Consider the following 25,521-nt stretch of genomic DNA (forward strand, 5'->3'; position numbering starts at 1 on the left):
AGGCTGAAATCATGCCTGGAAGCAAGTTACGCCAATGCTGACTGTTAGCTGATACCAAGGACAAGAGAAAATGGTCTCAAACTGCACCAGGGGAGGTTTAGATTGGGTATTAAGAAACATTTCTTCACTGAAGGGGCCATCGGGCACTGGAGCAGGCTGCCCAGGGAAGTGGTGCAGTCACCACACCTGAAGGGGTTTAAAGAACATTTGTATGAAGAGTTTAGGGACATGGTTTAACAATTTTGTACAGAGGGATGTTAGGTTTTGGTTCAACTTGATGACCTTAAAGTCTTTTCCAACCAGATGAGTCTGTGATTCTACAGAATCATACAATTGTTTGGGCTGGAAAAGATATCCAAGATCATTGAATGCAACCTTCAGCCTGACACCACCATGGCCATTAAACCACGTGCCAAAGTGACAGGTCTACATATTTTTTCAACATCCCCATGGACAGTGATTCTAACACCTCTCTGGGCAGCCCGTTCCAATGCCAATTTCTTTCAGGAAAGAATTTTTTCTTAGTCTCCAATCTGAAGCTCCCTCTGTACAATTTCAGTCTATTTCCTCTTGTTCTATTAGCTGATACCAGAGAGAGAAGAGACTGACCCTCACCTCACTACACCCTATCCATCCTGTCAGCCTCCTGTTCATTATGAAAGCAAAACCATCCCATGCCAGGGCTTTTCTCTTAACCATCTCTAAAAATCATAGAATGGTTTGGGTTGGGAGGGCCTTTAAAAGATTATGTAATCTAATCATACAGTTCATGTAGGAATGGGACCTCCATCACCTCTCTGTTTCAGTGTTCCACCACCCTCACAGTGAAGAACTTTTTCCTAATGCTCAATCTAAATTTACCCTGTTCCAGTTTAAAACCATCACCTCTTGTCCTTTCACCACAGGCCCTTGCAAAACGACCCTCCCCAGCTCTCCTGTAGCCCTCTTCAGGTACTGAAAGGCTGCTCTAAGGTCTCCCCAGAGCCGTCTCTTCTCCCAGCTGAACAACCCCAACTCTCTGTCTCTGTAGGAGATGTCCAGCTCTCTGATCATCTTCGTGACCCTTCTCTGGACCCTCTCCATCAGGTCTACTTCCTCTTGTGTTGAAGGCCGCACAAGATTAATCTTCTAACAAAGAAACACACAAATATTTACAAACTTTCTTTTACCCTCCATGTATAATCTCTATTCTACATAGCTCAGGAAGCACCTTGCAGAATCAGATTTGTCATCTATTAAAAGATGCAAGTCAAAGCTGCTCCAGCTCCCGGGGTCCTGGACCACTGCGCTGGCAGGTGGCATGTCCCCACAGTTATTCCTCCTTCCTCTTATTCCAATGAATCTTGTTTACTCCGCTCCTGTGCACCCCCAGCCGAAAATGGCCCTTCAGCTACTCTACATCTTATTTGTCCTTGCTTCTGCAATAAGCACTCACATCAATGAGTGTTTAAAACAGTGCAAAATTCAAAAGAAACTCCCCTAGGTGGTCTATGCATACAAATAAGTATATATTTTGCTTTTTTCATAAAAAGACACCCTGCAGGTTTCAAGCTTCTCTCACTGCAAGAGATATTCGCAGGCAACAATGCTGATTTGGTGTAAGCTGATCCGTATCACTGAATCCTGCCTTTGTTTTTGGCAGTCCCCTTTCAAGGTGACTAAATTAAAGTGGAAGTACAGTTCCAGGCAGCCTGACAAGGGGACAAGGCTGTTTTGCAACATCTAAAAGGCTCAGTACAATCAAGCAGATCTTTGAGTTAAAGAATCAGTGCATTAAAAAAATAACAACAACCCAAAAAAACCTCAAAAACAAACCAGCAGAGTCTATGCTACTCTACCACTGGTAACACTGGAATTGGGAGGAACTGGTGTTGGTCTATTGTGTGGGTGTTGGTCTCTTCTCCCATATAGAAAGTGACAGGACAAGATGGAAATGCCTTAGGTTGCACCAGGGAAGGTTTAAGTAGGAGATGAGGAACAATTTCTTCCCAAAAAGGGCTGTCAAGCCCTGGACCAGGCTGCCCAGGGCAGTGGTGGATTCCCCATCCCTGGAAGGGTTTCAAAGCCATGTAGATGTGGCGCTGAGAGACACGGTCTAGTGGTGGCCTGACTATTCTGTTAATGATTAGACCTGATGATTTTAAAGATCTCTTCCAACCAAAACAGACCTGTGATTCTAATATTACACCACCCAGGAGAATCCAACCCCAAATCTCCCAAATCAGATTCATTTAAGCACCTCACATTCAATGGTCAAGGGTATAGGTAGAGGTTAAGAAGCTGCTTCTTCAGTGAACCTGATTTTCATCAACACAGCTGGTTCAGACCATGTCAAGCAATACAGCTAGGTCAGCCCTAAACACATGACCAGCCATGGAGGCCAGCACATCCAAAACCAGTATGTGTGGTGCATACAAACAGGCACATGAAAAAGGCATCTGGATTAATTTTAAGTGGATGAGGCTGAAATTCCTAAGAAAAAAACCTGTTTGCTGTCTGCACCTGTGTGAAGCTGTGTAAGTGCTCTCAGCACTACGCAGGCTACAGCACTGATACAATCACCTCTGAAGGATGTTCTTCGGTCCTGTTAAAATGCAACAGTGAAGAGCAAATGTCCTAATCCCACACGACTCTAAGGTTTCTCTGCTGCATTCGACAAGGGTTGGTTAATATGGTGACTCATCTACAGCCTAAGCTAGGAATGAAGCAAATTAGCCCATCCCCTGTGTCAGCACCAGCCACAGTAACGTGTGGATGGATGTTCTTCTGCAGGTGCTAAAGCTTATTTTCAGGTCTTTCATATGGTAAATTACCTCAGAGAGTAGTGTTCTTCACGTACATCACAACTGTCCTTGACACTCTAGCTCACCACACTTGAGGCTTTTAGTCTTGGCAAGCCATTGCTGGATTTCACAGCACTCTCATACCAGCAGAAGCTCTACACAAACAACATCTCCAGGTATGGTATCTCCTCTTCCTACCTCAACAGCTTCTGCATCAATCACTTCTGCAGCCCAACCTCCACAAATACCAATTGCCCTCCACACTGCAAGGTCTCTCCCAGCCTTGAAGAAGCCAGAGACTAAAGCTACATGTCCACAGCCCAGAAGTAAATAAATCAAGCCAAGCCACCAGAAGATCATAGAGCTGAGTACCAGCAAATGCAGAGGAGGAACTATCTGGGTCATGGCATGTTAACATACCTCGGTGAAGCTTTAGAGCCAGCAGCAGAGGACCACAGAGAGAGGCCCAGGGTGACACACTGCCACCTCAGCAACCAGCACACCTCGCAGACTCAAGGCCAGAATGCTGCAAACTAAAATAGCTGCTGCATGAAAGGCACAGCCAGCTCTGCATACTCCAGAGCAGAGCAGGGAGAGATGATGAGATTCTTCTCTGTGCTACGCACAAAAGCCGAAACCCAGCAGTGCATTTACAGTTCAATATTCTCCTAATCCCACCTTTATTTCTAGTGCATAAACAAAGCTCATTACAAATTATTTCCTTCAGAAACCTACTAGCAACTCAAAATAATTCATGAACGTGCTGTTTGCGTTTCTGCATCCTCAACACCCACAGCAAACATCACAACAAGGAATTCAGTCACTCACATTGGTTGTAAGACATCATTTCTCGTTTCTCTGTGAATTCTGTCACAGCTACACCCAGAAACTCCTTCAGCAGCATCTTTTATGTAGTAAGAAATAGGCACATACACACAGGCACGCACATTCACTTTATAGGGACAATTCTCAGCTCACCTTGCACTCCTGCACAAGCAAAGGCACTTAGTGACAACGCAGACACTCACTGAATAATTCATTTGCAAAAAAATAAAACCAGAGCAAATGTTTTCTTTCTTAGTCTTGACCAAACACAAAGTCACTTTTGTTCTGGCATCGCATGGAGCCTCCTCTCCTCCTCCCCAGTTCAGCACACCATTTGCCCACCAGCTGTGGTACATTGTGCAGCTCTGATGTGTCTGAACAGGCCAGGGATGGCATCACAGCTGCTATCAGAGGAGGAGTTAAATCGCACCACAGCCTCTCCCTTACAGTGACATCTGGCATATCTGCCAGCTCAGATAGGGCTGGGACAGGATGTCGTTGTCCCATCACCAGCTAGGTGACACCCTACCTGCACCCTAGCAAAGCTAACCCAGCAGCATCTGCTTTGCTTTCAGGATTTCCTGCTCTGATCACTTCAACAGGACAGAGACTTTAACAAACACAGTTAGAGCTAGCATTCCCTTTTTGGTTTAAAATTATTAGAAGACTGCACACAAAATCACAGGCTGGTGGGGGCTAAAAGGGACCTCTGGAGATCATCCAAGTCCAATCTACCTGCTAAAGCAAGGTCACCCACAGCCGGTTGCTCACAAAGGCCAGGTCTGGAATCTCTCCAGAGAAGGAGACTCCAAAACCTCTCTGGGCAGCCTGCTAAAGGGCACCCTCACACCAAAGAAGTGTCTCCTCACGTTCAGATGGAACTTCCTAGGTTCCTTCCAGTTTGTACCCATTGCCTTTTGTTCCGTTGCTGGGCACCACTGAAAAGAGTCTGGTCTCAACCTCTTGCTCCTCCCCACCCTTTAGCTTTTGATGACCATCGAGAAGGTGTTCTCTCCCAGGCTGCTCTTCTGCAGGCTCAACAGACCCAGGTCTCTCAGCCTTTCCTCCTCACAGAGATGCTCCAGGCTCCTCAGCATGTCTACAGCTTCCACTAGACTCTTTCTAGCAGTTCTCAGTCTGTCTTGATCTGGGGAGGCCAGAACTGAGCCAAATACTCCAGCTGTGGCCGCCCTAGGGCAGATTAAAGGAGGAAGAGAACCTTCCTCAGCCTCCTTGCAACACTCTTCTTAATGTGCCCCAGGAGATCATTTGCCTTGTGGCCAGGAATGCATCACCACACAGACCGGGGACAGCATGAATTGCACAATGACTGCACATGCTGCACAGAAACACCACTGAAATGTAGCAGGTGTCTCTGCCTGATGCAAGGCCTCTGCAGGGAAGATACTAACCAGCCTGGACATCTCTTCTACCATCTGACACCAAGCAGGCACCACGGATGTGTATAACCTCCAAAGGGTTTGTAGCCACAGAACATCTTGAGCACAGAGTGCTAATACAAGTGTTAAGCAGCTGACAGCTGATCACACATAAGAGATGCTGGGGAGGAGGAAAGGATGCAGAGAGAAGTGGTGGTGTCCCCGTCCCTGGAGGGATGTAAAAGCCATGTAGATGTGGTGCTGAAAGTCATGGTTTGACTCGATGAACTTAATGGTCTTTTCCAATCAAAACAAGTCTATGATTATAAGTTAGCAGCTCTGCAGGACTGGATCTAGCCACATTAGCAACTTGTAGAGAAAGCAACCATCACAGCTTGCCACACCAGAACTCCCCTTGCGAGGCCTTTGTGTGATGCAAGAATCAGACACAAAGAACTCATTACCTGTTCAGCGCTGAATTAGACATATACAGTCCTCCTGATTGCACACACAAGGTAAAATTAAGCATCATCAATTTGCTTCAAATGAAAAACGTGTGTGTCAACTTTCTCCATCTATCAGTAGAATGTTAGGTCTTGAATGGCAGTTATTTTATGCAAAATTTGATGTCTGGATTGAGTATTATGGCAATTTATGGGAAGGGAAAGGGTGAAAAAAAAAGAGGGAAGATGACATTTTACACATTTGGAAATACAACTAGTTAAATGCAGCTTCACAAATAAGAAGTCCCTCTGCCCTCAAAATAGAAAAACTAGAGTGCAAATTTAGGAAACTAAGAATGAAGCTTGGAAATCTGCCACTAATGGAAAAGAAAGAATACAGCTTATGAAATAACCCCACTGCTTCTGTGTACAATCATCATTTCCAGTTTGGCCACCCCAAGTTAAATCGGTTTTAATCTTCCCTGCTCAACTGGCACAACACTGACTTCAGCTTTTTGGTGTCCATTTGTTCTGCCACATGACATCACAAGATGCCTGCCAATAACAGAGAGATGCCTAAAAGCCTTGAAATTCTTGGCTTTGGGACTCCAGGTTTTCTGAGAACTGTTAATTTACTTTGGCTTAAATCCTAGATTTTGGCTCCACTTGAGAAAAGTATTTCTCACACAGTAATTAAACTTGTAGTGGACAACACTGAAGCAATAGGAGAGCAGCCCCAAAATGAGTGTGCTGTCTAGTCACGTCTTTCTGAGGTTTCTCTTGCAGCCACATGAAGAAAGCAGTGAAGAAGCTGTGCACCAGTAGTGCAATTTAAGTTCTAATTAGACAATTAAGGAAGAAGAAATGGTGTTTGTTAGACACAACTTTCTATATTATCACAGAATTGGAGAGCGCCTAGCTGTCAATTAAAAACAGCTTCAGCTCAGTCTCTGAATCACAGAATGGTTTGGGTTGGAAGGGATCTTAGACACCACCTAGTTCCAGCCCCATCCCCCATCCCAGGCAGGGAGACCTTCCACTAGCCCAGGTTGCTCAAGGCCCTGTTCAACCTGGCCTTAGACATCTCTACGGAAGGGCCATCCAGAGTCTCCCCAGGCAACCTGTTCTAGTGCCTCCTCATCCCCACTGTAAGGAAGTTCTTCCTAATACCCAATCTAAATATCTCCTCTTCCAGCTTCAAGCCTTTAACTCTCATCCTGGAATCTTCTCTTCTCCTGCTTGAACAGACTCAACTCTCACAGCCTGAGTCCATAAGGGAGGTGCTCCAGCCCTCTGATCATATTTGTGGCCTCCACTGGACCTTCAGCAGCAATCTGATGTCCTTCAGTCCACATCAAATTTAGAACTAGCTGTTCAACTTTACAGCAGCAGCAAATTTACCTTGTCTAAAGCAACACTTCATTAGGTCTTGGTAAGGTTTTGGTGGTGCAAAGCAGGAGGAGCCTCATCTCTCCCACCTGCATAGACATTCTCCTTTAAAACATGGTAAAACCACAGGACAGCACCAAGACAGTGTCTTGACCCTCAAACCCATTAGAGATACAGATGCACCCTCCCTGGAAGCATTCAAGGCCAGGTTGGACAGGGCCTCAAGCAACCTGGTCTTGTGGAAGGTGTCTCTGCCCATGGTGGGGAGGTGAAACTGGAAGATTTTTAAGGTCCCTTGCAACTCAACCCATTCTACGATCCGTGGCCTTCTCCAGAGCCTTACGGGAATCTGGCAGTAGTTCCCTACGCTCCTTGGGGAGCAGGAGAACAGAAACAGCAGAAGACTGCAAGTTCAAATACATCACAAAACAGTCTGCAAAAATAGCTGGGCCTTGTAAGAAATATCCTTCTCCATGGAAACCACCAGACGCTCTGAATTCTGGCAGACTAGAGCAAATGGGTTTGTATTATTAAAGGAAATGTCTGTGTGTTTGGGCTTTTATGATTCTAACCTTCAGAAAGAGAGGAGCGATTGCTGGTCTCCAGAGCAGGTCAGTTGAACTTCCCACCTCCATCCCTCTTCTGCCTCTCCACACCACAATTCTCAGGAGACAGAAGGATGAGCGGGAGTGTGTGGGCTCTGCAGGTCTCTGCAGTGCTTTTAATTACAGATCCAGAATGGAAAACAGCAAGAAAAAAAAAAAAAAAAACAAACACCCTGGGGTTTTAAAACACCTGTCCCTACAAATAAGACATCTCCACATACTTAGGTGCTGTGCGAGGCTAAGCAGCACTCCTGTGCTACATTAACCAATACTGACGTATGTATTTCAACAGCTGTGTATTCCAAACCTCTCGCACTCCAGTGAGTGCAAGATAAGCCATTGCTATTCTCTCTCTCACCCAAACCAGTTTCCACTTTGGATGCTAGGTGGGGAACTCCCAACTGGCATTGATGGGATAATTACACTTGCTGGTCTCTGGATTCCACTCTTACCAGCCCAACTGCCACACTAGAAAGCAAATCCAAAGCCCGAACCTCTGCTTGGCCACTGTATCCCAACAAAGCTCTGACCTCTTACCTGAGGAGGCTGGCATACACAACTCAGAAGAACTTAATAGAATATTTTTAAAGAAATAGAAGTGCTGCAGCCTCAAAACATGAAAGGGCTGGGCTACAAAGGAGCATTCATATAGAGAGCAATTATATTTTTGATATCTAATGGTTCTGCCTCAGGAAGCAAGAGCTGGCTAGCATCGAACTGTATAAAAGAAAGGATTATGGGCTCCCAAAGAAAGAATGCCATTTTGATTTAAAACCCAGCAAAGCATAGTGCACATTTGTTATTTTAACTCGCAGTGCTTAATTCCTTAACAAGCCAGAATGTCATTAACAACCAAAAAAATACATTAAATACTCCTGCTACAAGAAATTAAAAGTAACCTCACTCTTCATCAATGGCTGCTCATCAAAGAGGCCATTTGTTGCTTCATGAAAATGTCTTGCCCTCATGCAGTATGTCTTGGCTACACAAGATTTCAGCAGGAAACAAAACCAAACAACAAAAGAAGTTTTAGTTAGTCTCTCAGAAGCTGCTGCTTCCCAGTGTCTCTCAGGGCCAGTGTAGGGTAACTCCCAGCCACAGTGGTCCCAGCATTCTTTGTGACTTCCCAACAGCACCAAACACAGCTCTTCACAGAATCACAGAATGACAGGGGTTGGAAGAGACCTTGAGACATCACTGAGTCCAACTCCCCTGCCAGGTCAGGTTCACCTAGAGCAGTTGCACAGCACAGCATCCTGTGGCTGGGTACCACAGAAGAATCTGGTCTCATTCTCTTGTTCCTCCCCACCCTTCACCTCCACCAAACCCACAGCAAGTGGATTTGAAATGTCTCCAGAAATGGAGACTCCACCACATCTCTAAGCAACCTGGTTAGAGTACTCCACCACCCCTCAAAGTAAAGAGGTTCCTTCTCATGTTTAGATGGAACTTCCTATGTTCACATTTGTGCCCGGAACCCACTTTGTTCTGTCACTGGGCACCACTGAAGACAACCAGCCCCATCCTCCTGACACCCACCCTTTAAGTGGATTCCCCCTCAGTCTTCTCTTCTCTAGGCTAAAAAGCTCCATGTCCCTCAGCCTTCCTTCATGACAGATGTTCTAGGCCCCTAATCATCTTTGCAGCCCTTTGCTGTGCCCTCTTAGGCAGTTCCCTGTCTTTCTTGAACCACGGAGGCCAGAAGTCTTAGTTGTGTTCCTGTGAGAGCTGGTACCACCTGTGCTGGTGCCACAGGTACCACAGTCAAGTTTTGAACATAAATTCCCAGTGTTTAATCCCCAGTCCTAGCAATCAGCATCACGGGTGAAATACAAAGCCTGCACAAGAAGAGAAAGATTTAGTTCTTCCTCAACACAAGAAATTAAAGGATAATCCCCAATTATTCAGAATACTTTTGTAGCCTACTATCTCAACTTGCCATTGTACTTTTATAGTAGGGGTTTTGGTGGGTTTGTTGTGGCTTTGCTTCAAAAAAAAATAATCAACTTGTGTCCAGAGGATTTAAAATTTATGAAAACTGACTGTGCTCCCTTTACTGAAGGGTGGGGGGGAGGGTATGTTCAATTTGCCCAGTTTAAAAGGAGCAACATGCAATATGATCAACAAAAAACATACAAGTACATTCTTCCTGAATCTCAGCATGGTGGGAATTGGAAGTGACCTCTGGAGATCATCTAGGTCCAACTCCCCTGCTAGAGCAGTTACCCACAGCATGTTGCCCAGGTTGATGGTAAGGTGGCCTCTGAGCATAACAAAATCAGTAGTCTCTGCTTTGCAACACACAGGCAGGAGAAAGCATGGTAAACACTGACTGGCAAAGACTTCATCACTCAACAAGTTGGTGACGTTATCTTGATGCATTTTCCAGCCTCTTCACCCAAAAGAACAAGTTCTACACTGCAGAAATTTGCTTAGCTTTTCAACATCAGTTCAGGAAGAAAATAAATCACATCAAATTGCAAAAGTAAAACATTTCTTCCTGTGCAGAAGCATCTCTTGACTCAGCTGTGGCAGTGCAAACAAGCAGCAGTGGCTCATGGGTTCTCCTCCATCAGGATCCCCAGCATGAGGTGACTTCTCCATGCTCAGCATCCACCTGTCTGTCCTACAGCACCTATCCAGCCTGGGATGCCTGTCTTACAGACAGATCTGCAGATTGCTCAAGGGCACTGATGGTTTATTATAATTGTGTGTTTGATAAGCACATTGTTGTGGGCCTTGAGCAAGGTGGTCTAGCTGAATAGGTTCCTGCCCATGGCAGTGGGGTTGCAACTAGATGATCTTAAAGGTCCTTTCCAGCCCAACCCCCTCTGTGATTCTGTGACCATGAACTCAATGCCTTTTCTCTATCACAAAATAATGTTGTACTAGAGCTGACTTGCAAATGGTGCTAAGATGAATATAGGGACATATTCTTCTTGCTCAAACAATCACTTCCTGCTGTGTTTGCAACCTCACTTTATTAGGTAAGCTCTAGATAAATACACTGGTAGATACATAAATACAGTGGTGATGGTTAACAAGCCACCTTTTGACAAGACTGATAATCCATTTACACAAGTTCCTCTGTGTGCCCAAAAGCCCAATCCCATACCACGCACATGTTATTCTTTAGGAAGAAGAAAGATCACTTCTTGTCACACCCCATCTATCCCACCCATTCCATTCCTCCCCAAAACACCATCTTTATCTGTCCACTTTCAGGCTTCACACAAAAATTCCATCTCCTCTGTGCTTAATAACATCAGTTCAGAAAAACTGATGAAGAAAATTACTGTGAAAAGCTTGGGAATGGTGTCAATGACAGAACAAAAAATGTCCTGTTGAGAGATGCAATGTGAAATGCTGCTTCCTTTCTGTTGTGAAATGATAGCTGTATTTCCTTAGGTGACAGCTCTTGCCAACAATCTCTGTGGCCATCATTTTCTCTTCCTTAGAAACCTTTCTAAAAACCCAAACTCTGAAGCTTTAGATTAAATCATCCAGAGAGATGAAGCAAGGGAATATCAAATTGTTACATTAAAAATAAATGAAATAGAATTTAACCTCTCTGGAAAACAAGCCAGCAACGAGCCACTGAAGTAACTCCACTCTACACACTACAGCATCACAGGTCAAACAGCAAAGTTAAGATGTTTTAGAAGGCTAGAAGGGGGGAAAGGTCATTTTGCACTACTTTGTGTGTAAAGGCACCTCCAAATGTTTCATTATAAAGTTTAACCCTGAGCAAAAAGTACTAAAAAAAGATTCAAGGAAGCTTCTGCATGGGTCCAGCTTCAATGGACAGAGCAAAACCAACCCTGGCCAGAGAGAGGAAACTTCAGGCAGTTAACATGGAGTGAAACCCCAGGGCAACAAGCTGCTTCTCCACTGAATGGAGTTTTACCACCATAAAGCTCAGGTTATGCTTCTGTTTCTAAAAAGTCCAGGAAGGCAGAAAATAACTGGAATACAGCCTCCCAAATACTGCACCAGCCTAATTAAGGTTTCTACCATAACTTCATGTAAGCTTCATCTTTTCAAGCAGTCTACAACAATGAAAAACCACCACAGAAGCATAAAGATCCAGACAGCTACCTCTGCTGGGTCAGACTGCTTGTTTTCTAGAACGGCACCAACCCGGCACATCTGTATGGTCTGCATATAAACTGAGAGGGACACAGACCTGAAGGACCTCAGGAAGCTTTACAACTCGTTTAAAAGCAACATCTTGCATTTTAAAGCTTCATTTTGAAAGGCTCCCAGCACAGCTCATGCTATACATACGAGAGGCTCGTAAGAAAGTACAGGGCTTCATCACCTGCCCATGTACACAAAACAAACAGCATCCAGTTTGTTTCATGCTGAGTGGAATGGGGAAAGCTCTTTGGAAACAAACACTCCCTTCCATTCAGCCATGGGAGGATTTATCCAGAGAGCCTGGAACTCACCTTTCACTGACCTGCATTCACAACCTTGCACCAAATATTCTTTTTCCTTGTTTTAATTAAACTTAATTGAGAAGCAGATGCCTGCTGGCACCTTGCAGGGTGCATTTATATACTCATGTTGACATCAATAGAGGTTCCCCACCATCACTGTTGTGTGAGCCAAAACCAGCTTGCCATCATCTCTGCCCAGCCTCTGCAGTGGAGCAAAACACTGGGGCAGCCTCATGTGCTGCTGAAGGACCCAAAGATAAGCACCTGGGTCCCAACTCCACCAGAAGAATGAGTGGATGGACAGCCATCTCCTTGCCCAGGAGGATGGGGGGTAGCTCCAGTGGAGAAGGCTTCCCCAAGGTAATCCACACTGCTACAGCTGCCCAAAGCAGAGCTGTGCTGCAGAGCAGTGGCCACAGGTGACAGGGGTTGGTTAAGCTGCAATAACTATTCATGACCAGACCTCTTGCAGGAATAATTGAAAGCATTAGCTGATCACTAGCTTGGAGAAGAGAGTGTTCCAGGGACACCTTCTGGTGGCCTTTCAGGACTTAAAGGTGACCAATACAAAAGCTGGGGGCAGACTTTTGAGCAGGGCCTGTTGTGACAGGACAAGAGATGCTGGTTTAAACTAAACTGGCGAGATGTGCAGAGAAGAAAGAAATGTTTTACACTGAGAATGGTGAGACATTGTCCCAGGCTGCCCAGAGAGGAGGTAGATGGCCCTTGCCTGGAACCATTCCAGATCAGCTTTGAACAACCTGCTGTAGTTGCAGACGTCCCTGGCAGGAGAGCCAGACTCTAGAGGAGCTTTAAAGGTCCCTTCCAATCCATACCAGTCTGTGATCCTATGATTCTCTACATGATTTATGTATTTCCAGCATACAGAATTAAAACTGCAACAGCCAAAATAAAACCTCAGCAGAGAGGACACATAGTTCACAGCAAGGCAAGCCATACAGGGCAGGGAGGAGCAGGGTGAAAAAGATGCAGGAATGGAAAACGGGAGCGGCTCAGTTACCTGGGAGATCCAGCCCTCTCCAGGCAACCCCTACTATTTCCCCAGGCTAATACGATGTCAAATCCCCAAACTGTGTGAAGGTTGCTCAGTTAAAGGGTCTGCTTCCACAGATCAAGAGATCTCAGCATCTAGTGAACTCTGCATGAGCCACATTCCCATGCACAGCTCATTGACAAAACGAATGCCTGGCTCCTCTGCTGGTGCTCTTTATCTGTGGGTCAGGACACGGCGGGACCAGAGAGGATGGCATCATTAGCTCCATTTTACAAACTGTAAAGCAAAGACTGCAAGCTAATGTGACTTGTCCAAAATTCAGCCTTGCAGATGCAAGGAGAGACAACCCAACAGGCCAGAGCAAATTTTCATCATTTTATGCTCTGGGTTCCACTCCTTGATGTCCAGAACAAGGCACAGTTCACTAAATGGAGATGCTGTTGGGAGCTGGGACCATTTCCCAGCCAATTTTTCATAGATGTGAAACCCTCTTTCCCTGACACCACAGAAGTGCCTGATAAAAATTTTGTTTGCTTGGTTGTTTTTTGTCTTTTTTTTTTTTCTTCTTTAGTTAAAAAGTATTAATGCCAAGAATATTCATCACTGTTCTGTCCACTCCTTGGAAGGGTGAGTAGGTGTTCAGCACCAAAGGTATAATCAGATAAGCTTAGGAGCTTTAAAGCAAGGTGTGTAATAAAAGCAATCACAGCAACAAACTACTAAGAAGAGCAGTAATGGGATTATCTGTCAACACAAACAAAAGGATAAATAGAAGCAAAACCATCAGTCCCTGAAATCTAATTCTCCTGCATTTAATCTGAGACTATGCCAGGGAGATTAAAGAACCTGAGGATCAAATCAAAAGTTATTGATTGTAAATTCCTGCTTTAAACAAAGAACTATTTATGATTTGAGCTAAGCAGTGTACGGAGTGTATGGCAGCAGCTGACTTAACTACAGACACCAAAGAATCTGTACAATCTCCATTAAACTGCCAACCACAGGGGCACAATTTGAGTGCTGGTACCCTCAACCTCTTCCAGAGGGTAACTTCTCTCCCTTCACCACATTCGGACAGCAGAGAAAACAGCCACCCAGTGCAGCACTAAATCAGAGCATAGCTGAAGGCAAACACGATGCTGCATTCAGATTCCCCTTTCATTTTGCCAGCTTTCCTTGTGTGAACAAGGCCAATGCTGGAACACACCCCCCTCCAGAGCTCCAGGACTGGAAAGCCAGTGCAGCCCTGCAATCACGATCTCCAGCCAACTGCACCACGGTAGAGAAGCCACAAAGCAAAGAGCACCTTGAACCTTGAACCCTCTCTGCTGCCTGACCCCCTCCTCACGTGTGCATTTTAAAGCACAGCATTGCTCACCTCTGGTGGTGCCTGCTGGACATGGTGCTTGGCTGCAGAAGCAGCTCTGGGTGCTGGCAAACTGGCACACACACATGCACATGCATGTACACACACACATGTGCAGAGATGCTGCCCTGGCAGGCAGCAGAGCAGAGAGAGAAAAGGCAGCACGGTTCTCTGCCTCCCACTCTTTCACAGCAAACCCTGCCAGCTGCCCTCTTACCTTTCATATGCTCAGCACAGCTGCCGAGGCTCAATCCAGATGAAAGGTTTGAAGCAAGACACAGAAGCATCTCCCCCCACTTCCCTTTCAGTCTAATTACCAGATTCACCTGAGCACACATTAGAAGGGAAGAGAGGAGGCCTGGGAGCGTGAAGAGGCTATGGCAGCTCCCAGTTAATCTGATGGGACCCAGATTCTGATGCAATTAAATCCCAATATTCAGGGATCAGAGCAGCTATTACCACTACTGCCAACCCCATCTACCCAGATACACCTCAAATACTGGGTTCAGTTTTGGCCTTCACTCCAAGAAGGACATTGAGACGCTGGAGTGGTTCCACAGAAGGGCAAAGAAGCTAATGAAGGGTCTGAAGAACAGGTGAAGAGCAGCAGATTGTTTAGCATGGAGAAAGGGAGGCAGAGGGCAGACCTCATCGCTCTCTACAACTCCCTGAAAGGAGGTTGGAGCCAGGTGGGGGTTGGTCTCTTCTCCCAGGTAACAAGTGAAATGACAAGAGAAAATTGCCACAAGTTGTGCCAGGAGAGATTTAGGATGGAAATTAGGACTTTTTTCTTTTCTGAAAGGGCTGTCAAGACCTAGAACAGAGTGCCCAGAACACTGGTGGAGACTTTAAAGCAGTGTAGATGTGGTGTGAAAGGACATGGTTTAGTGGTGACTTGGCAGTGCTGGGTTGATGTCTGGATCCCATCTCAAGGGTCTTTCTCTACCTAAACAATTCTGTGATTCTATGACTGATCCAAAGATCTCCATTTCACAGGGCTAGGGCCACTGTATGCTGCAATCAACAAAGAGATCCTAACTTTCTTAACAGGATGGGATTGTGCATAGAAAGCCTCAGTGATACCTAGAAAAACAGCAGTGCAGCCACTAGGAAGGCTGCTTGGCGTGGGGTAACTGCCTGTCTCATATAGACAGATGTTCTGCCCCAACAGACATCCCAACATCAGCATTTTGGATCCTTCTCCATCTTTTCAGGAAACTTATTTTTCTCCTCTTTTTACACAGATACCTGACCTCCACTCTAACCTCTCCTTGAAGGACCTACACAGCCACAAGCTCCCAAAATAGAGTCCATAGTAGCCCAGAATGTTCCAGATGCCTTTTTCATCCTCCTGGGAAGCAGTGCCCCTCTGCAGAGGGCTGAGGAGCAGTTGAGCTATCCACCTAACCCTTATTTAATGGGAGTGTTTTCAGAAAAACACTCTGAGAATTTTCAACTAGAAACAATTAGCATTCACAGTAATTTGCATCTATTTTCTCCCATTTCTAAAGCAGCCTGCTCTGCTTTAATATTAACCCCTGCTTGTTCCTCAAAGCCCAGTGCAGGGGAGTTAGCCACACAACTCCCATTAGAGACAACAGGAGCAATTCTCTCCAACGGTGGAAAGATTACATGGCAGCGCCTGAAACCCAGGGGCTTACCCCTTGTTTTGAAGTATCCTGCGTGTCAGCAAAACAAACAGCTTCCTTCACACCACAGATATTTTCCCTAGCACTCTCTTATTTCCTAATCCCTTCTCCTATGCATCTACAAACCTCAGTCAGGACTAGCGATGGGATTTACAAGTGAAAGCATTCACCAAACCCCTCCTCCTGTCACCTAAGGTGCTCTGAAAGCATGGGTACCAATCAGAGCTGCTAAACTCTTCTGAAGGCTGGAAGGAGCCAGGTATCTAAGGTAGGGGGTGAACAGAGATGTTTCATAACCTGAAAGTTTGATCCAGGATCATTTTCAAAGCCAGACAGCTCATGAAAATCACAGGATCACAGGGGTTAGAAGGGACTTTTGGAGATCAGCTAGTCCAGCCTTCCTACTAAAGCAGGGCACCATCAGCAGCTTGCACAGGATCACAGTGGCCAGGTGGGTTTGGAATCTCTCCAGAAAAGTAGAGACTGCACAATCTCTCTGGGCAGCCTGCTCCAGGGCTCCAGCACCGTCACAGCAAAGCTTCCTCTCACGTTCAGTTGGAATCTCCTGGGTTCCAGTTTGCATCCACTGCCCCTATCACAGTAAAACATTAGGAAGTCTAGGGTTCCAAAACATGAAACAGCACATCCTGCCTTCAAGGTTTATGAAAACACCAGAACAGGACTATCTCACTGTGGATCATATCTCCGAAGACACATCATGCCTTGTACTCACAAGACAGTCTGTGGCCCAAGCGGGTTGGCCCCTGGGGTAAGCATCATTTCCTATGCCTACATCTTGTAGAAGGTGGTGAACAGATGGAGAAGAGAAGCAGCACAGAATAATTCTCATGAAACAAGCCTGTGTTTGCAAAGGTGCCCAAGAGAGTTACAGCTCGATCGATGTGAGATGAGCACACTCTATGAGGCAAAGAAGAAAGGGAGCAGCTTCTTATTGAAACACAGCATCTTCTCCGCTGTCTAGCACAGAGCTCCACAAGATAGTGGGTTGATTTTTTTCCTCCCTTTTCTAAAACCCTGAAGAATTCCATTAAAAAAAAAAGTGCAAGTTTAAAGACTCCACATCTGACAGCATCTAAGCAGAGACCACTTGTGCAATGCAGTGCTGTCCCCTGTGTACACCCGCTGCTGCTCAGTCTTTAGGAGATCACATACTTCTTTTCCTGCAGGACCCCTGCCTCCTTCAGCTGGCTGGTTTGATGGGAAGCAGCAAGTGATGCAAAACAAACGGGGAGAAGTCTTGTCAATCTCTGCCTGATTGGGCAGCAAGTTGTGCCGGCGGCGGCACGGCAGGTTTGGATGTACGCTCCTACTACTGGCGTACCTGAGTGCTGTGCACAAGATGGCTGGCCTGTGCCGAGGAGACAGCAACACAGATTCACACACTGCACTGGCTTGGATGGGGGTCATCTCGTCCGACCCCCCTGCAGTGAGCAGGGACCCCTCCAAACCCCTCCCAACAGACCAGTCTGCCCAGGGCAACATCAAGTCTGATCCTGAATGTCTCCAGGGACAGGGCCTCAACCACAGCCCTGGGCAACCTGTTCCAGCATTTAAGCACCTTCATTATGAAGAACTCCCTCCTCATGTCCAACCTATATCCACCTTGCTCTAGTTTAGGACCATTGCCCTTCATCCTATCACAACAAGTCCCTCACCTTCCTGTAGGTCTCATTCAGATACTGAAATGTAGCTATAAGGTCTCCCCAGAGCCTTCCCTTCTCCAGGCTGAACAGCCCCAATTCTTTCAACCTGCCTTCACCGAAGAGGTGCTCCAACCCTCTGTGGCCCTCTTCAGCAGGTCTATGTCACTCTTGTGTTAGGGGGCCCAGAGCTGGACACAGTACCCAAGGTGAAATCTCACCAGAGCAGAGTGGCAGAATCCCTTCCCTCCAGATCCTTCAGATGATGGGCTGGATTACTCATGATGAGCTCAGTGGCTAGGTACAAACACCTAACCATTTTGTGAATGCTGCCCAGACTGGGACATACACAATCAACAAAATGCCAAGTTGTTTTAAAGCACCGCAATGGAAACTGTACAACCCATGGATTTCTGAGGTCCTCTTTGCAAATCACACCTGTAATGCAGGTGTGGAGGGCCTTTTTGAGCAAGAAGGCTTTTGTTTGCTTTTTAAGGATAAAGAAGTCCTGAGAGCAGTATATTACTAGCTGACTGAAATGTGTCTGGCAGCAGTAGGATACATAACAGACTGAACAGAGGTCTCATGTCTTCATCTCCTGAACAAGGTAAATGAATCGGGTCCAACCTAGTGAAACATGAATTCCAGAGCAAGGGCTGCTGACAGCACACTGAAAGACCCCTTTGCCTCCTGCTTCCTGAGATCATTTCAAAGCCTGCAGGCAAGTAGTAACTCCAGCAATCTCAAATGATGCAACTGTGCATAAGGGAAAGGAGATATTTTATCATCATCCAAGCAGCTAACCGCAGGAACTTAGTAGCATCTCCATACACACACTCCTGCCACAGAGGAGCCTGCAGAGCACAACCACTTCTTGCATATTTTGACTTGACTATTTCTGCCACACAAAAATAAATACAGTTATAGATAACCCTCAGGAAGAGGTAAAACCGAGTATCACACACCAGGTTTTGCAAACACCTTCCTTTGCCTACTGCTTGGTATATGTTGTATCCTGTCGTTACTACATCACCAGAAAGATGAGGGTGCTAACAATGTTTCTATTTTTCACAGACACAAAACTCAGAATGAAGTTCCCCTCTGAAAGCCCTCTCTGTTTTTCTCCTGTGAGCTCAATTAAAGATCTGCTCAACCTGCCTACATACAAAATTCAGTAGCCTGTAGGACTTTGAAATGCTTTATAACCTGGTGTGGAACAGCCACTGGCTCATTACCACTCGACTTCAATGTAAATGTTTAAAAGCTATGCAAGAATTAGAAATCAGATCTGTCTCTGCTGGTTTGGTTTGTACACTGTATAAAGTTGCTTCTTCACAGAATCCCAGCATGGTGAGTGTTAGAAAGGAGCTCTGGAGAGTGACTAGTTCAACTTTCCTGCTAAAGCTGGGTCACCCACAGCAGGGTGTGCACAGGATCACAATGTCCAGGTGAGTTTGGAATCTCTCCAGAGGAGACTCCAAGGCTCCAGCACCCTCACACCAAAGAACTGTCTCCTTACTCTCAGATGGAATTTCCTGGCTTCCAGTTTGTGCTCATTGCCATTGTCCTGTCACTGAGTATCACCGCAAAGAGCCTGGCCCATTGTATTGCCCCCCACCTTTCAGCACTTGCTGAGCATTGATCTGATCCCCACTCCGGCTGCTCTTCTCGAGGCTCAACAGCCTCAGGTCTCTCAGCTTTTCCTCACAGAGATGCTCTAGGCCCCTCAGCATCTTTTTAGCCCTAAGCTTAAATGCTTCAAACTGCCACCAGCAGTTACACAATGCATGGTGCAGTGCCACCTTGCTAATGGCATCAATTTGATGCACCAGTAATTAAACAGCAGAAAATCTTTGCTAGAAGGGTGCTGGGCCTAGGGTGGGCTCCAGAAAGAAACTTAGAGGGGAAGGAGTTTTGCAAGAACGGAAAAGTATTATTTCCCACAGAAGCTTCCTTTGCAAAGTAGCTCCTCCCTTTAAACTCGGCTGCTTTTTTTGCCTGCTGCAGCACTGGCAGCACTTCTCACACTAAGGGCTGATGTATTCTCAATCACAGAAGACACAATGGAAGCAGAGATCTTGTCCATCATCTGGAGGTAAAACAGGAGTCATCCTACATTCCCTCCTCAGACTCTGGCTCACTGCAGCTTTAAGCAAATGCTTAGAAGTGCTTGCTACAGACATCTCCAAATACATCCAGAATGATTCTCCTGACTCCAAATTTTTGGGAATAGGAAGATCCTGGGCAGCTAAAGCACTTCCAAAATCATGTCTTTTTCAAATAACAGTTTCTCCTCATGATATTCCTTTAACGTATGCCTGAATAATTGACCTTCTTGTGCAGAAGAGAAGCTACATGAAAAGGATAAGGAATACTTTCCTGGGAAGCCAGGTACCTGCAGCCGAGGTTTTGCAGCTGTTCAAGCACTTCCAAAACTGTGAAGAAAAATAGAACAACCAACACCACCAAAAAAATCCCAAACCAAACCCAAACAAAAAACCAAACCAACTAACTAACTCCAAATCACAGAATTTGAAATAGATTAAGTTTCAGGACATGGATATATGAGAGGGCTGAAAGACCAAACAGCAGCAGAACCCCACAGTGCAAAGTTGCATGGAAAAAGTAGTCTGCAGACTGTGATGAAATAGCCTGGAATCTAAACAGGCATTGGGAGAGAAAAAGGCATTTAGCAAACAGAAACAGCACTTCCAGTGAGCTGGCCAGAAATTACTATCCATTCATATGATTTTATTGATGAGCTTAGCTGCTAAGGTAAAGAATTGGGAAATAAAAATGAAGAAAAAAAGAAACAAGGTAGAAGGAAAAAAAGGATTTGAAGATGAGAAGAACAAGAGGTGGTGATTCCAGCTTCTCCACCACAGCTGCCATCTGTCCCAGAACAAAGCAACACTCACTTTTTGCCTCCATCCCAGAATACTACTTTTTTCCCTCCTAAATCCATGTGGCCTGCGAACTCCCAAAGCACCCAGAGTGCCCTCAGCACTCCACTTATGGATGAGATGAGGACACTGCCAGAACCTGCACGTGTGTTCCTCACTGTCTTCCGTTTGGGAAGGTGTCCACCCCTAAAGAAGTTTTTGAAGGATCCATGGACTGGCTGCTTCTGTTGGACTAACCTTGAATTCAAAGCTAATTTCCCCCTTCCTCTCTTTCCACAGCAGATCTCAGCAAGGTAACTGCAGAGTCAAGGATACGGGGAGGGTTATTAGGAGCATCTCCTTTCGGAGGTGGAGGAAGGTAGGTTTATGCTCCTGCCTCAGGGATAACAGCCTTGGTTTTGAGACCTGAGCTAGCAGGTCTCTAGTATCTGTGCTAATTTTGTAAGGAGTGATTGGAAGGAAACAAGAGTGCATTTTGTAAAGGTCAAAGCCTGTGCAATCATACATTTTGCATGGGTGAAAGTCACTTCTGTGACAGAGTGAACAAAAGAGTGACAAGAAGGGAGAACAGCGGTGGTAACATTTCAGGATCCTACGGAAAAAGGAAAATTGCTACTCTCCCATTTGCATGTTTTTGGGGGGGGAGGTGGTTTTTCAGAGCAACTTTTCAATTTCCACAGATCAATACCTAATTTTCTTTGTTAACACATTTTGTTCAGAAAAATCTCCTGAAAGTATATTCCTAATGTCAAATACTTATCAGCAACAATGGAGAAATAAAGGCTTAAGCAAAAATACATACTGAAAACATCACCTTTTGCAAGTGGTGGAAGTCATTTACTCCAGTCACACTGTCATGCTGAGAAAATGATCTTTTGTCTAGAAGTGCTACATAGCTATTAAACATTTTAGCATAGAAATATATTTTTCTTCTCCTGTGCGTAGCTCTGCTTAGGCAGAACTAAGGTGTGGAAAGGAAAAAATAAAATCAGCATTTAAGCTTGGATAGGAAGTTTAAAAAAAAACAGAGTCAACAAGGAGATGGTGTTTACACTGCAGAGAGAGAGAGGATTAAACAAGCATTTAAGTAGCGTCACAAATGGCTGCCCCATTACAAAATCAATGCCAATGCCACACCTAGGGCTGCACCTTGGGTCACTCACTGAATTCAAAGTGCTGAGTGTAAACGCAAAACAAGAATTTGCCCCAGCAAACCAAACCCAAGCTGGGGATCACAGAATGGTTTGGGTGGGAAGGGACCTTGAAAGCTCACTGCGGTCAGCAGGAGCATCTGCAACTAGAACAAGTTGCTCAGAGATACAATCTGACCTGTATGTCCCAGGGATGGGGCATCTACCAGCTCTCTGGGCAAGCTGGGACACGGTCTCACCACCTTCAGCCTAAAAAAAACAATCTCTTCCTTCTCTCTAGTCTAAATCTGCCTCTTTTAGTTCAAACTCATCAGCACTTGTCCTGTCACAACAAGCCTTGCTCAGAAGTCTGCTCCCAGACTTCTAATCAGCCCCCTTAAAGTCCTGAAAGGCCAGCAGAAGGTATTCCTGGAGCCTTCTCTTCTCCAGGCTGAACAACCCCAACTCTCTCAGCCTGGCCTCATGGCAGAGTGCTTCCAAGCCCTCCCGTCATTACTGTGGCCTTCTCTGGCCTTGCTCCAGCAAGTCCAGGTCTCTGCTATGCTGAGGACTCCAGAGCTGGCCCCAGCACTGCAGGTGGGATCTCAGCAGAGAGAAGCAGAGGCAGAATCCCCTCTCTCTGCATGCTGCTCACACTAGGGATCAGCCCAGAACATGTCTGACTTCTGGGCTGCAATGATGAAGGATGCTGATGAAGTAACAGGTCCCAAAGTATGGATTTCCTTATTTGCAAATTGTTCTTATCAAACAGAACAACTCCACGCTTGGTTCTGCTTTAAAAAAGAAAAAAAAAAAAAAAATCCTTGAAGAATGTGAACAAAAAGCAAGTTCAAGTGGTTGCCTGCAGCCATGCTCAGCAGCCAGAGCTGGCGAGGGAGGAGGAGCAAGAGAGACATCCTTCCCTTTGCTATTCAAAGGTGTAAAGACTTCTCCATCATGACAGATTTTTTTAAGAAGCTATCACACATTCATAACACTAATTGATTTTCATAGAGAAGAGAGCAGATGAGGTCTCTTTGGGAACTGCCTGCTACATTTCTGCTTGAAAGGAGATCACTGCTGGTGTGCCTCAGCTCCTTCATAAAAAATTTAATTAACAATATCTCCAAGAAGGAACCCACGGTTAGGTCTCCAGCTATCATGTGACTACCAGCGCTCCCATGCACCACGGCAAATTAAACCTGAGCAAACGATACCTGTCACACATCCAGCAGCCGGCACCGTGCCGTCTGGGCAGGTTCTCCAGGAGAGGCAGGGATGCGATGGGAAGCAGGAAAGCACACAAAGAGACTGCAAGATCACAGAATCATAGCGGTTGGAAGGGTCCCCTGGAGATCATCTACTCCAACTCCCTCTATCAGAGCAACTTCATCCAGAGCAGGCTGCACAGGATGACATCCAGGTGGGTTTGGAATGACTCCAGAGATGGAGATTCCACCACCCCTCTGGGCAGCCTGATGCCTGCATCCAGCCTGACAGTGACAACTTGCTTTTCTAGCTGCCACTTTTGATGGCTACACATTTCTGTTCAGGATCCGGTGGCGATGCCATAGAGCAAAATGCTTAAAACCCCCATAACTCTAGCTGATGATCTTCACAAATCGACATCTCAGGGCCCGAGGGATCTGCAGACATTAGCTCTTTGCTCTGGGATACAGAGGGACAAGAGCATAGAGGGAGACTTGCGTGTCCCGAGGGAAAGGCGATGCACCGTCATCCCTGACCGGCGCCAGGAATAGAAAGCCACCATGTGCCGGTCTGGAAGTCCCATCTGGCACAGCAATGGAGGAGAGGAGAAGAGAGGAGACAAGACTGAATTTCTCTTCATTTCCACCCTCGCTGCCTTACCCTGTAGGAGCTCTCATCCTAGGATGTGCTCCTTCAACAAACTGCAAGCAGGGTGGGGAGAGATCTGGAAATAGCAAGAGGTCCAACACTATAAACAGATCACCAAAATCACTTCTTGGAGCTGCATATGGACTCCAGGCTCGCAGGCACTGTGAGGAAGAGCAGGTTCTAAAATTGTCCCAGCTGCAGAGTAATTAGTACTGGTTTGCAAGATGGGCAGCAGATATGGCCCAGGCTGTATTTTTAGCACCTGTTTCGTCATCCCTGGAAAAACTTTCACAGTTGCAGCCAAGCTACCAATAGGCTTGATTTACTGTCTGTAATGTCCCAACCTGAAAAGGTTAATCACCCTTATTAGTCTGGGAAATGAGCGAAGATTATCTCTTGAATGCTGACACTGACACTGGGAGCTGTGTACACTGGGAGGAAGGCTGGGCACTGCTTGGGCACCACTGGCATTTGACCCCACAAAACCTCCGGGCCTGTGGCCACTGTCTGCAGGACAGGCAAGTCACCAAGTGTGAATGGCCTCCCCCAAATGAGGTTCCATCAAACCCACACACCAAGCTTTTAAAAAGTACAAGTTCACATACTGCCACGAGTATTAGCAAGGCAGCACCTGGGGCTGTCACAGAATTCTTGTTACTGCTTCAGTTTTAGTTGCACACACCCGACAAAATTCGGTTCATAGAATCATGGAATGCTTGATGTGTGAAGGAACCTTTAAAGCTCATCTAGTCCAACACCTCTGCAGTCAGCAGGGACATCTGCAACTAGAGCAGGTGGCTCAGAGCCACAACCAACCTGATCTGGGTTCTAGGGATGGGGTATCTACTGCCTTTCTGGCCAGCATCTCACCACCCTTAGTATCAAAAATTTCTCCCTTCTTTCCAGTCTGAATCTCCCTCTTTGAGTTTAAACCACATCTCCTTGTCCTGTCACAACAGGCCCTGCTCAAAATCCTGTCCCTAGCTCTCTCAGCAGAGGGCTCCCAGCCCTCCTATCATTCCTGTGGTCTTCTGTGGCCCTGCTTCAACAGCTCCATGTATCTGCTGTGCTGAGGACTCCAGAGCTGGCCTCAGTTCTGCAGATAGGGTCACAGCAGAGAGCAGCAGAAGGGCAGGATCCCCTCCCTCCACCTGCTGCCCATGCTGCTGAAGATCAGCCCAGACATGGCTGGCTCTGGGCTGGGCGCACACAGGGCTGGCTCATGTCCACCTCTTCACCCCATTGGCCATGCTGTGCCAAGGGCCACAAGCCTGGCAGAGCTGGGTCTGAGGGGGGGGGGGGGGGGGGGGTTGGAAGCAGGGTTACAGAAGGATGGTGGAGCAGATGCACAAGCAGCATCCTATCCACACCTGCAGCACTTCCAGCGATTTCAGTAGAGGTGATGGTCCACAGCTTCAGCACAGGGCCAAGCTGTGACAACCACTGTTGTTCACCTCAGAGGGAGCCTCACTTCAGTCTTGGGTAAATTCATCCTTAAGAATGAGCTGCAGACCCCACTGATGCTGAAGCTCTTTTGAAAGGAAGGGCAGGAGAAGAAAAAGAACATCACAAATATACTATCTACCTAGCTTGCCTCCACAACAGTTGGCAGCATTAATTTTCTTCAGCAGTTCAAAAAAAAACAACTCCACCACCAAGCCACCACCACTAATGGGATGCAAGAAGTAATATTTGTATGTGTGTTACATTAGCATAATCACCATATCCTTGTTCAAAAAGCCCTGTCAAAGCAGCACCCTGGAAAAATAGAGCTCCTGAGCTCCCTGCTGCACTCATCTGTTCTGTAACCACCAGAAAAGGAGCAAAAATCACTACTGGCAAAAGTCAACATCATCCCATTTCCAGTGAAAAGGACCTGTATATACCAGCAGCTTGATGCACCTGCCACAGGCTTGCTTACATGTGAAAAATCCCACCGGTTCCAATAGCTCTGGGATGTGAAAGTACTACAGTGGAGTAACAAACTGTAAAAAGCATTGGCAGAAATAGACAAAACTGAGAAAAGACAACAAGAAGTTCTTGAATATCTGAAAATTAGACTAAGAAGTTTGGT

General features: G+C 46.1%; 1 protein-coding gene across 3 annotated transcripts in view; it reads right to left on the reverse strand.

Annotated features, from left to right (window-relative positions):
- The window catches only part of NEXMIF (neurite extension and migration factor), a 201,498-nt gene that overhangs the window by 141,316 nt on the left and 34,661 nt on the right, over positions 1 to 25,521 (reverse strand). For 2 of the 3 annotated variants that reach the window (XM_064159363.1, XM_064159362.1), the window contains exon 1: positions 14,260 to 14,416. The exons of the other annotated variant lie outside the window; for it this stretch is intronic. In XM_064159363.1, the coding sequence (XP_064015433.1) occupies positions 14,260 to 14,359 (100 nt within the window). In that variant the 5' untranslated portion in view covers positions 14,360 to 14,416. Of the gene's footprint in view, positions 1 to 14,259; positions 14,417 to 25,521 lie in introns of those variants that run through there. 3 annotated transcript variants of the gene reach the window in all.

This window comes from Pogoniulus pusillus, chromosome 19, assembly GCF_015220805.1.
Source record: "Pogoniulus pusillus isolate bPogPus1 chromosome 19, bPogPus1.pri, whole genome shotgun sequence".
NCBI classification, from domain to species: Eukaryota; Metazoa; Chordata; class Aves; order Piciformes; family Lybiidae; genus Pogoniulus; species Pogoniulus pusillus.